The 13,947-nt window shown below is 35.8% G+C and overlaps 1 protein-coding gene across 1 annotated transcript; it reads left to right on the top strand.

Moving 5' to 3' along the window:
- The first annotated feature begins 1,833 nt into the window (after window positions 1-1,833).
- LOC140343884 (uncharacterized) lies at window positions 1,834-13,471 on the top strand. The gene is made up of 5 exons (XM_072430786.1): window positions 1,834-1,942; window positions 4,634-4,969; window positions 7,356-7,466; window positions 10,586-10,608; window positions 13,216-13,471. The coding sequence occupies exons 1-5, from the start codon at window positions 1,879-1,881 to the stop codon at window positions 13,354-13,356; spliced, it is 675 nt and encodes a 224-aa protein (XP_072286887.1). The 5' UTR covers window positions 1,834-1,878; the 3' UTR covers window positions 13,357-13,471.
- Window positions 13,472-13,947: the final 476 nt, after the last annotated feature.

The following is a 13,947-nucleotide window of genomic DNA, read 5'->3' as shown; positions in this document are numbered from 1 at the left end:
ACAACAGCCCCTCCAAGAAAGGAAAAGAAAAGGAAGTTAAACCACACCCTTATATACCNGTAATATGTGTGCCATTAGAAAGAATGATTTTTTAGGGGAACAGTGACTTTTAATGCAAGCTCGCCAGTGTAAACCTGCCGGAGATGCGCGGCTCCGGCCGTGAGCTTTTTCAGTTGCTGAATAGCGCGACAGCATACGATTTCGGATCGCGAATACGAATGCGCGAGCGATAATCTGATTCTGCTTGATGAATCAGGGGCAATATCTCCTACAGGACTTTGTTCAACTTACTATTACTGGAACTTTTTTTTACTATATTTTCTTCCAGGGTTTTACATACATATACAGGCCCTGTATATGTACTTTTTAGATGGTTTGGTCTATTTCCTCTTTTGTACTCTTCTTGACTTTGAATATTAAATGTCTAAATATTCTATATTCTTGAAATAAAAAACATTCTTCCTGTTTACCTCTTTCTGAGAATGTTAGATATACGTACTGTGACAGGGGGAAGAAGTAACCTTCTTGCATGACACATCCGCAAAGTACAGTAGATGACCACAGGAAAAATGTTTCTGTTGAAACCAACCTTAGCTGGCTTTGTTCACATATTCTAATATTTTTTTTTATTTTTTTTAACTATTATTATTGTTTCTTTTTGATAAAAACAAAACAAAAAAACTGTTCATCCATCCAGAATTTCTATCAAGCTGGATAAATACTAAGTAGTACTTTCAAATATGTCATCACACAATAGTATGAGTGTAAAAACATATGTGAACAAACATTTGTCACCTGATTAAAATTTCATTCTATTTTGGCTTCCAGTTTTGGTGGTTAATCAAGTAAGTTTGCTTGGATGTTATGTATTAATGTGATTTTTTGTAATCCTCATTATTGTTAGTTTCATCTGTTGCTGCAATGTTTTTGTGCCTGGTTTTTAATGACGGTTTCTCTTGTTTAGTAATTCTTCAGCAATGTGTTGTCATTTTTTCCACAAGTATTGAGTACAAATGTCTGCATGGTTTCTGCTTGGTTTTCACTCCAAACTCCTACTTAACCCCCTCGTTGCCTTTGTCCCATTGTCACGTGTTGGTATTTGAATGTATTATGTACATATTCCTTTTCTGAATAAATTGCCATTATGTTATTTCTTTTGTTTTCATAGTCTGACATTTTCACTCATGTTGATTTGCCCCCACACAACTCCTGTGTACATTTGTAGTTGTGTTATTGCTTTGTTGTCATTGTGCTGTGCTGCCTGATCTTAGCACTATTGTATACAAACACACTTCCACTTGTTGTCCAAACTGGTTGTTTGGACATTCCATAATCATTTATTGATACAATCCTTTAGATTTGTATACCAGTAAACAGATATTCAAATAAAAAAAAAAAAAATAAAACACAGTTGAGGAGGATTCAAAGTAAATGTTAATGTTAAAGTATTTTCTTTATGTGTATATATATATATATATATTTCTACACTGGTAATGCAAATTTAGAAATAGACGATTGTCTCAAAGTCTTTTTGTGCCACTAAAGTGGACCTGTTGCTGGAAGAAAATGGAAGCTGCCATTGCTGAACTCATAAAGGGCATCAGGGCACTGAAAATGTGTGAACCTGGCTCTGTGCACAGAATCACTGCCACGTCAGAACACAAAAGGACTTCTCCTACACTGTTAATGCAAACTTACAATGCCCATTACAGCCTATGAAATGTTCATACAGCTTCTTTTATAGACCAGAAGGAAATGATGAGGCCACATTTATAACACCTTTCTGTAAAGTCAGCCAGAAATGGGCAGTGCTACAGACTAAAATAAAGACCTTATCAGTGTAACAATCATTTTAAAAATATTCCGCTCTAAGACAAAATGAAGATCATACAGAATTTGTACATGTGTCTTCTGCTCGTCTCTATTTCCCTTATTCTGACCGGTAAGAATATATTGCTTTTGTATTTGGGCAAATTCTCCAAGAATTTTGAAGCATTGACTTTTCTATACACTTTCTAAAAGCACTGATGTCCTATATCCATAGGGTTTTATATTTGGGATACGTTTATTTACCTGGTGGTTGAACTTGATTGACATGTCTTTTTTCAACCTGACCTATTATGTTACTCAGGGGTGTCAAACGCAAATACAAAGAGAGCTGAAATTAAAAACTTTAAATTTATTGAAAAATTTGAGGAAGTTTACTACTTTATCCATAACTAACAAAAACATATCTCCATATCTCTGAGCGTTTTATAGGGCTTTATAGCTACAAAGTACCAAATCTTTGTTTCATACACTTGAGGAAGGGAAATAAAAACTTTTTTTGAATTTGTTTAAAGCAACATATTACATTTAATATGAGACACATGCATGCTTGTGGTCATTTGGTCTTATTACCGCATCTCGTTTTTATGTAAAGGGCATGTTGAAATTCTCTGTAAATTTAACCACTAACTGGTAAAAAATGTGCTCTTCTTTTGACCTCTATTTTTTGCATTGCATTTCCCTAATTTTATTATTTCACAAAACAGAATGGAAAGCAACAAAACTCACTGTGCAATCCTTTGCTGTAAATAAATCCAATTTCAGTTCATGGGGAAGACAAAATCCAGAACACTCCTGCCATGCCATTTAAAAAGGGAATTTTATGTCCAGATATCCAGGTTTGCTCCTACGTAGTGGAGAATTTAATTCTATTATAAAACAGTAAATGCTCCAAAGGCCAGGAAAAAAAATCAATTGTTCACATTAGCAGTAAATATGTTTGGTTTCTCCCAACCTTTACTAGGTTATTATTATTTTTATACAGTATTTATATAGCACCAACATATTATGCAGCTCTGTACAATGTCCATAGTCACAATCTAATGATCCTACCATAGTGATATGTCATTATCACAGTCTAAGGTCAGTATTTGAGGGAAAGGTGATTAACCTACCTGCGTGTTTTTTTGAGAATCAAATATAAGGGTTCTAATAATAAACCAGGGAATGTTTGAAGGTAGATTCCCTGCTTTAAAAATAGAGCTCTAAGAATTCACAAACAGATGATATTTGTTTTGCTTCAAATTTGCACTGCTTACAGCTACTGACCATGACTTGCCCATGGTCAATACATATAGGGGGCAAAAAAGTAAAATGCATGTGGATCACAGCTACTTTAAAAAATTCATAAAGAGTAATAAAAGGGCAAAATAAAAAGATGAAGGATCACCTAATCATTTTAATATTATAAAAAATATAACAAAAACATGAAATCAAGTGTGCAATAATTCAACATGAAAGATTAGTTGTGAAATTAAGACAATCACCCAATCAAAGATAAAAATTGCAAAGAGATCAGGTCTGAGCACATTGGCGCTCTACAAGATGACTCAGGGTTGGTGACGGGATAAAACAAGCACATTTTTTAAAAGAATAGTGGGCAACAGAAAAAAATGATGATGATTAAAGCACCAGGACCCAAAGGAATGCACCTGTATGTTATTTCAAAGACCTTGTTTTCAATTTTTAGAGACTCTTTTAAATCACTGAATTGGGTAGAAAACTGACTTGAAGGCCATATTCAGAGAGTAGTAAATAATAATTCATACTCTGGTCGAAACCTATTAGTAGTGTACCCCAGGGTTCAGTGTTGGGACCCCTAGTTTTTATTGGCCAATGACATTTATTTTGATAAATGTAAAGTTATGCACTTGGGGGCTAACAACATGCATGCTCCATACTGTCTAGGGGGAATACATTTGGGGGAGTCAGAAATGGAAAAGGATCTGGGGGTTCTGGTAGATCATAGACTTAATAACAGCATGCAATGCCAAGCTGCAATATCTAAAGCTAGCAAAGTACTTTCTTGTAATAAAAGAGGAATAGACTGCAGAGATGGAGACATAATCCTGCCTCTGTACAAAGCATTGGTCAGACCACATCTGGAATATGCAGTCCAGTTTTGGGCACCAGTTCACAAAAAGGACATTGTGGGATTGGAGAGAGTACAGAGAAGGACAACTAAACTAATAAAAGGAATGGAGGAGCTCAGCTATGAGGAGAGATTAGCTGAACTGAATCTGTTCTCCCTTGAGAAGAGACGTATAAGGGGGGGATATGATCACCCTGTATAAATATATATATGGTCCATATAGAGAACTCTCTTCCCCATTGTTCACTTTGGGGTCATTGCAGAGGAAAAGAGTGTCTTGTGTCTGAAGACGTTTAATTTCTGGATAAGGAAGGGATTCTTCACTGTAAGGTCTGTGAAAATGTGGAATCGGCTCTCCTAGGTAGTGGTTTTACAAGGTTCAATAGATTGTACTAGGAAAAAGCTGGATACTTTTTTAGAACATAACTGGGTATTACATTTCATAAGGAATGACATCAGTAACTGTTGGCCCAGAAAACATCCAATTGGCTAAGAAAATCATTTTTTCCATGTTGGATCAAATTGAATCATGCTTTATAAGGTGTTTTTGTTTTCCTCTGGATCAACAGTGTAAACAGATTTCTATGTGTACAGTATGAAGCTTTGTAGTATGTTTATTTTCCTTCAAATTCACTTTCCAGAATCACTGGACAAATTGAAGTTTTTTTCTGTATAAATGTTGCCATATTACTAACTGCACTATTTTTAAAACAGGCCGTGGAAGTCACATAATGGTGAAGCAGCCGGCTTTAATCACTGCTGAATTGGGAGGTAACGTGACTATAGAGTGCAACGTGACTACTTCAATTTCATCCTACGCCATATCCTGGACGCTGGGCTGTGAGATGGGACAGCTTGTCAACAAGTCATGTAGAGTTACCTTCAAGTCCTTAAACCACTTGATTACCATATCAAACCTGGCCGAGTCCGACTCTGGAATATACTGCTGCCTAATCGAGACGACGGAAGGAAAACTGATAAAAGGGAATGGAACGAGACTTAAAGTAACCATGACACCTTCTTCTAAAAGTATTACAGAAGCAACTGAAGGTACTAAATTTATTAATAAGTATTTTATACTGGGCCTAAACTGGGCCTAAACTTTGCTTGTAGAGCAAAGCCTTACAAATGCAAACAGTTTTGCAATAAATTGGGGAAAGATTTAAAACCTCAAGCCATACAGGGTCAGGTTGTTCGGTAACCATCAAAACAGCTGTACAGGGGATAATAAACAAATAAAACAAAAACAGAATGTGGCAAAAGGTCATTTTAGGGAAAAAATAACAATATAAATGTATAGGCAAATGTAAGAAATGAAATTATAGAACCAAAACAACTGTAACAAACAATATTGCCCATAGTACAAATAATAATAATAAAATATACATATACATTACAAAATTACATTGTATGAAAAAGTACAAACATAACTACAAACAAGCCGAAAGGATGCACAGCAACCCTGCAGTAGTTAAGGGGAAGAATACTAAAAAAAAGGGAAAAAGGTAAGCACACCTTTCACCAAAACAAGGTTTGGCACCAAACCTTGTATAGGTCAATTGTACTTGGTCTTGATTCAGTCCTGTGCTGTCCATGAATCCTCTTTTGTCCTGGAGCAGAGTAAGTGCTGAATGCTGCCATCTTTTTCCTTCTTTTGGCTTTATCACCCGACCTCGCTGGTGTGAGATCGGGTGACGTAGCCTGCTTTATCTGTAAAAAAAATGTGTGCCGATCTCACTGAGCGTGCTTGAGATTGACACTTTTTTAGTGCCTGGAAAAGCCCTTTTTTTTCTATGCATGCACAGAAGGAGCAGCCTGAATACTTGAAGTCCGTCATGTATCCCAAAAGGCTTTGCACTCTGCACCATTTAATCTTTACCACAATTCTATTTTTAGTATCTTGAGCACACTAATCATTTTTTTTTCTGCAGCACAAAAGCCAGTCGCCTTCTCATAAATCTCTGTATTTATTCAGATCAGAAATGTCCAACCTGTTGCATGGTAATCACTGAAATCTATAATCAATGGTCTCTAGTAATTGAATCCAGTGAGCAAAAATGTCTATTTCCAAAATGGCTGCATTCTTATTGGATCCTGTACCCTATGCCTAAAGCTCTTGTAGGATTTGTTATAGCTCTATAAGCTTTTAAGTATTTTGGGGCAAGTCCCATAACCTCTGTGTGATGGCAACTACATTGTAATAAAGAAAAATAAAAAACTGAAAAAAGCCATTTCAATAAATTCATGTGGACTTGACGCGGGTAGCTCGGACCTTCTAGCCCATCCCTTATAAACACCATTGTCATAACTACCTTCTACTACCAAACTCCCCCTGCATACCAGCCACTCCCCCCCATTAAATACCCCCACACAAAATCTTGGATTTAAATTGGCTGGCAAGCAGCCGTTTATTTAAAACACCAATAAATAAAGTTTAACTTTCCAAATAATTAAAAAACAAATATCCAAATAAATAAATGCCAAAATAAATTACATTTTACACTTTGATAAGCATACATTAACATAAACTAACATAACACTCCATTATTAATATAATTATTATTAAACGGGATTATATAATGTTAACATATTACATTGAATATAGCTTAATGAACCAACAACTTAATTCCCCTTTTAATAATGCATAACCATTACAACAGTATCCATAATGTTATCAAACTCCCAATTATACACCCAAACAACCAAGCTGCAGGTCTCAGAAGGCAAAATCCCACCCAACAAGAATTGAACCCTTCCAACATCTCCGCCTTGGCCCCTAGCTGCCCAGCACTGCCTTCAGGAGCCATAATCATCCGTTCACCATAAAGGGGAGACCCCACCAAAGGGGATCCCCCCTGCCAAAATCCACCCCTTTTCAATACACTGAATCCCTGCCTTCCAAGACCCCAACCTCTAAAACGAACCCACCTCTCAACTCTACCTAAACATAAGAGGGAGGGTGGGCGGGAAACTTTTTCTGTCCAAAAGAGGGCCTCTCACTATCGTCCAGCCCCTTTTAACATCTCCCATTCCTAATCTCCTCCTCTCCCACGTTGTACACTAGCCCATCCCCTTCTGGCAACACTACCCTTTTTCTTAACCCCTTAAAAGCTCTGGGCTAGGCCCCAGCACCCGGTCATGTAGGCACTGCGCCTAATTCTTACGGCTACGTGCCTCTCTTTCTCACTCAATAAATAAATAACTGATAGATCTGGACAGCAAGCAGGGTTAGATTTTCTGCATAAGCAGGTAACATGTTCCTGTGTTGTTACCCAATATTAGAAAATGAAGAATTAAATGTATTTCAGCAGATCACTTATTTTCCTATACTTGAAGGACCTGTAAATTGAACTCAATACTTTAATAGGAACAGTAAAATGTGCAAGTATTACATATGTTTAAAAATTGTTTCCCCTGATAAAATTTTCTCTGTTAGATGCAAATGGAGCTCGACCTGAACAAGTGGACATTCTCTACATGGTTATTGGGTTACTGATCTGCGTTATAATTGTACTGCTGGCTGTGCTCATTAAAGTTTGCCACAGAGGTGAGTTATAATTGGGGTTTATGGAAAAATCATATTTGATTGTGGACGAGAGCTGCTCCCCGTCACCCCCCGCCCCCCCACACACAGCATATCTGTATTACACGAAACTAATTTTGCAGCAATAGTCACAGAAGCGGGTGTACTCCACTAGGTGGAATTTTCTCTATCTCCATGTATACATAGAAAAAACAAGTAAAGACTTACCTCCTATACAGAACAGCATACAGGTAGTCCCCGACTTAAGGACATCCGACATACGGACTACTCCTAGAACGGGGCTTCCCTGTGTGCAGGACAGAGGCTTGATTGGAGCGGTTTGCATGACTTAGGGAAGAAATCATTTGCTAAACACAGCTGAGGTTGTGGTTGATCTTAAAAAATGAGCTATTCTGTAACATCTTGTAACTTTTTATGAATGTCTAGTCTCCATAAAGGTTTTTTTTTTTTTTTTGCTTTGTTTGTGTAATAACTCACAGTGAAGATTTTATACAGTAACTGACACCATTTTGCCTAATAATATGTTGAGACAAACATCTGTCCTAATTGCATTTATTAAAATAATGTACCTGTTCCGACTTACATACAAATTCAACCTAAGAACAAACCTACAGTCCCTATCTCGTATGTAACCCGGGGACTACCTGTATAAGCAAAAACCTGACAGGGTTTCATCTATTCCCTACTTCATCTAAAATGTAAATGGTTTTAAATTTAAATTTTAAAGATTTTTTTTTACTGTCTTGCAGTTTGAAGACACTTCTAGTAATAACTGATCCAATTTACTGGACCAGTACTTGTAATGTTGAAGAAGCTTTGCAGCAGTCCAAGCTGCTTCATGAGTTCCACTAATGTAGGGAAATATTCCGTCCTACACTCGTATAATTCATGGAACAGCTTGGAAAGTTCAACAAGTCTAGTTGAATGTGACTAACTAATACAAAGTATACCTGGATAAATGAGGATCTTCATTGACAGTGTTGAAAGGCTTTTTTTATTCCAGTTTACATGATGATGTTGGGGTCTGCCACTTCAATGGGTTCAAGGCAAATCCTGCGAGGCTGAAATTTGCAGTCCTGGTGATTTTTTGGGCAGATCCAGGTAAATAGAAACAAAAATAATGTTCTCCATGGCAATTTGAACAATGAACAGAGAGCCAAAAGTGCCTAATAGGGGGTTATATGTAAATCAGACCCCTCATTTTAGTAAAACCACAGCTTGTATATTTAGTCACTAGTAAAATTAGGCTTGGTCTTGTTGTTTAAAATATTCCTGCTGCTGACCAATTTTATATTTGTTTTCATAATTATCAGTGAGAGCTTGACAGAAATTAATGAGAGTTTGATAGAAATTGGTCAGTGGTGGGATCTGCTTTGCATCAGTGAAATTAAAGACGGCCACAACGAAATACTGACCAATTTCTATTCACCGTTTCTATTACCGTTTGATAAAGCAACTTGTGTTGCTTCTAAATCTCCCTGAAAAAAACACTTTCTTTCAAACTGAGGTTATTGAGGTTGAGTGGGAGAAAAATATAATGGTCAAATATAGTAGCTGCTGTTACTAAGACTGAAAATTTGACCATATTCAGCTTCAGGGCTGTTTTTTTTATGATTTTTTAAAAATTATTTTTTATTGTTGCAAATATGAAAAGACCCTCTCCCTGCTGTGCTTCTTTTGTTTTGCATTTGTTGGTCCTCCGTGGAAACATCCATACTTTTTAACAATAGTTTACCTATTAACCTCCCTAGCGGTAATCCTGAGTGTGACTGGGGGTAGAAAAAAGTTGCTAAAAGTGGTAACCCCAAGTCACTCTTGGGGTTGGAACACCTTAGGGAAGGTTAGTAAATAGAGCACTTACCTGATCCACCGGGGTCTCGCCCCGTCCAGTGCCACGATCTCCGTCTTCTTTCTTCTTCCTGCTTCTGCATCCGATGAGTCACCGGGGGAGTTCCCGGTGACGTCGCTGCGTGTGCACGTCCTGGCCGGGCAGGGCAGGAAACTCAAAATCCATTTGTATTGCATTCAATACAAAATAAGTGTATTGAATGCAATACATTGGATTTTTATGTGTAAAAGCAGTACATTGTTTTCAAGAACATTTATTTTATAGTATGTATAGTAGTATGAGTATAATGTGCATTTTTGTTTTTAAATTTTAACAAAAATATATATGTTTTTTAAATATATAGATTTTTTAATTTATTCAATTTATTGTTTTTAAATGATTTTGTGTTTCAAACTTTATTATACTCATACTATAATAATATACTGTAAAAGAAATTTTCAGACATTTTTAGACATATAAACCCGGAAAGAAATGAACTGATATTTGGCAGATCACTGTTGTCATTTCCATTGGAGGAGAATTCTCTGAAATACCTCCTATCAATACTCCCCGTCCCAACAGGACTGAACCACACTGTGAGCCTGATTTATTAAATCTCTTAAAGACTTGAGAAGGATATTATCTTAGGTGAATCTGGGTGATCCAGCAAATCTGGTATGGATCTGGTCCATGATTGAATACATTTGCCAACTAGCAAATTTACTGGATCCCCCAGGTTCTCCATTTATAGTCTATCTTCTCCAGTCTTGGAGAGGTTTAATAATTCAACTCCAGTTTATACAGCACTTTTTTCAGCCCAGGAAACGATCACAAAACGTTATTTATGACATGTGGTTGAATTTTGGACAAGATTCACCAAACCCTTGGCAAAATCCATACCCAACTACTAGATAGAGTGCTGGGATTATTCATAAAAATGAATACACAAAAAATCTGCAGACCACAGTATATAACACTGCTGGCCACAGATATCAATAGATGGAAACTATTTATTTGAATACAAAGCAACACTTCCTTTCTTGTTGCTGTTTTACAAAACTACACTTTTATAAAGCTTCCTAAACTTGACAGGTTGCTATGGAAGGTAAATTAGTATGATTGAACAGTCATACCAACAAGCATTGCCTCATACAAGAAATAGGAAATTCTCTTTTTTAGACAGTGATTAATATATCATATTTTCTAACTAACATTAAAATATATATATTCGATTCATAGTAATAAAAAAAGGTTACCTGGTCAATGATTCGTTTTTACTTCTCATCTTTTTCAGGTTCCCCTGAGCTTCAGAAAACAGTAAGTAAATTAGCAATAAGATTAATAATTAAGTATTATTGTCAATATAGCTTACAATATGTATACTGTATATATATTTTTGTACTGTTTTTAGGATACTACAGGTACAGGCAGCTCAGGAATACTCAATTTTATACGCAGTGTCTATACGATTTGAGACAGCGCTTGGGCAGAGCCATTTAGAGAATGATTTCACAGAAATAATAACGTTATAAATAAATATATACTTTATACAAATATAAACTACCCTCAGGAAGTAGTCCTAGCAAGTTCTATAGATTGCTTTAGGAAAAAGCCGGATTATTTCTAGATTCACAGAACATAACTGGAGATTAAAGTAAAAACTAAGGATAACTGAGACTGTTCATACAGGAAACATCGATTGCCTTATGGAAATTATCGTTTTCCCTTTTTTGCTTTATTCTGGGTCAACTATGTTTATTTCCCTAGTGGTTGTACTGGATGGATTTATGCCTTTTTTTTTTACTATAACAAGCTGATTTTTGAATTCTTGATATACATGATGATGTATACAATGGAGCTTGTGTTTCTTAGGCTATGTCCCCCTAATTGTTCTCTGGCTGCTGCTACTACTATGATGGACAGAATCATCATTTTAGGGATAGATGTTTGTGCAGTTGTATTTTATTGTCTCCCTGTGAAATCAAACATGTCAGGCAATGTCAGGCTGTAAGGTGTTCACAAAGGTTGACCTTTATCTTGCATTTTCTGCTATCCTAACAGCACCTTTGGTTCCTTTGGCTCTTAGTGGACTGATATTTAGGCCATGCTGGCCATTGTCTTATAGTCACTTCATCACCAGAGAATACACGAGCAGTGCTTAAGACGTGATGGATAGCTCACTTCACTACAATACAATGCATTTGCTATTTTACATAACATTCATTTTATTCATCTGTGTGACAACTATTAGCAAATCTCAGTGATTTTCCCCAATTTTCCAAATTTTCCCCCCAATATCCTTGGAAATGGCACATTTATAAGACTTTTAGTTACTATTACATTATACGGCTGGGTTTCTTGTACAAAATTATGACAGCTTTGAAACCAGCTCATAGTATAGGTATAAGGGGAAAAAGGGGAAAGAAAGATGTTTCAGGCTCAGGAGGTTTCTATGCAAAAATTAATCAAGTGTGTATTTTTCAAGTTACAATTAGTACATACATCTAAGGTACACATTATTTATTTTAAGCTCAATATCCAAATGTCTGTTATTGTCACAGGGTTTAGATACTTTAATCTAGACATAAGATTCCTTCCAATTCCAATTCTTCCAATTCCTTTATATGTCAAAGTACATATAAAGATTGAAAACAAAGTAAGAAGGGGACGTGTTATGGTCGCATGATTCCCAACGCGTTTCGCCTGTTATAGGCTTCTTCAGGGGTATAAATTTGCAGAGGTTGTATGATTTGTATATTGTACACATACAAGATACAAACATATAGCATATATATTGTCAAAGATTAATAAATAATATAGTTTTGGTAGAGATCTAGTTTGTAATAAAACATAATAATCCTTCTTTTATATGGATGTCTAGAACTTAATAATTCCACAGTTAGCTACAGTAAAACTTCAAGTGAACAATCAACATCTCATTTTAAACTTTCATATCTGATGTTAAAACATCAGTTTTGAAAACCAACTAATTTTAATTCTGCAAAGAGTAAACTAGTTATTGATAACCAACCTAGAAGAGAAATATCTAAATTCAATATACCTTTATTGGAACAATCATGCAATTAAGTGATTCATAAAATTATGATTCATGTACAGATTCCCTGAACACTACACATACATGTATATAGTCAGGTAAATCAAAAAGTTTGCGGTTGGCCATTTTGAAAATGAATTTCCTCATTACTAATTGGAGCAATTTAATGCAACAAGAAGTAAATATATATGAAGTGCATAAATACATAGCTAGGATAAAAAAAGAAAGCAGTCTCTTAAAAAATGAATGAATCAATCAACTAGAAACCTATTCAAACATAATCCTAAACCTTTAGTTGATTCAGGGAAAGTTAATAAAGAAATGTCTTATTTGCTCAAATAGAGAACAAAATACTCTCTATTCCCCAATGCAAAAAGAATATTATAAGATATTTTTTGGATCAACAAGCTTTGGAATTATTGTTTTTAATATGAACAGCCAGGTATTTTCTGTGCATTTAGAAACATGTTCAGTCTTTTTTATAACCCAATCTAATGTGCAGGCTGAAACGTACACCTGTGGAAGTCTATTCTACATTCTATTAGCTCTGTAAGGAATGTCCAACTTTGCCCCAAGTTTACTGTATGGATTATATATGTATTATTACAAGCTGATCATTTTCACTTCCTAAACACTTCTTCTCAAAGGAGAATAAATTCAGTGCAATTAACATTTCCCATAGCGGAGCTCCTCAATGACTCTTATAAGTTTAGTTTCTCAGTTCTGCAACCTCTTTTTGTCCAAACCTGAACTACATAATGTAGGTGAGGTGTGCGTAAAAATTTGGCACAATAAAAAAAATAAGCTTTTAAGTATGATTACTATTCTAAAAAGCTAATAATGGTATGTGTCTCATATTTCTTTGGCAGGTTCACAAGGAAGAAGCAGATGAAGCAGATGCTGAGTCTGGCATTCACTATGCTGAAATCACCAAAAGCAATATCAGTCAACACCCCAGGACCAGACAAACTGAGGACACTCTCATATATACCGCTATAAGAAATCACTGATACAATGCCATATACCACTGTCTTCCATACTGAACCTCGCCAGTGTCTATGCATGTGCTAATAGAAGTTGATAGAAGTAATTTAACAATATAAACAAATTACCCAATAACCAAGATTCATCTGCTAAGTAATTTTGATATACTTGTTCGTCCATATTGAAAAATAATTATAAATAATATTTTTTATAGGATCAATCCTTCAATCTATCCAGATTTCATTGTAATCTCTTGACTTGTTTATAAAAGAATCTTAGAGAGAAGGGAAGGATCCAAAAAAAGAAAACACAAGCCCTAGATAGGATTATTATTTGGGGAACTAAATGTATTAGTATATGTGAAAGCAATGAGCAATTTGTGTCTCTCAGGTCCGTTTAACTGACCCCAATAATCTTTTTGTCTGTCTGTAAGGGTGACATTTTTCCCACTGACCATCAGTGTAAGAGACATTCTTCCCACTGAACCCCACACTAATGTACTGTGTGCTGTGGATATAGTAATTATAGAAGGGTTCCTCTAAGACCTATAAGGAGGAAAAGAAAAAGGAAGATATTGGCACCCTTTGAGGGGATGGGAATAGGTTTGTATCATGGGT

The sequence above is a fragment of the Pyxicephalus adspersus genome, chromosome Z, assembly GCF_032062135.1.
Source record: "Pyxicephalus adspersus chromosome Z, UCB_Pads_2.0, whole genome shotgun sequence".
In the NCBI taxonomy this organism is placed as follows: Eukaryota; Metazoa; Chordata; class Amphibia; order Anura; family Pyxicephalidae; genus Pyxicephalus; species Pyxicephalus adspersus.
The sequence above is the reverse complement of the archived record's forward strand: the minus strand, read 5'-3'. Positions and strand labels throughout refer to the sequence as shown.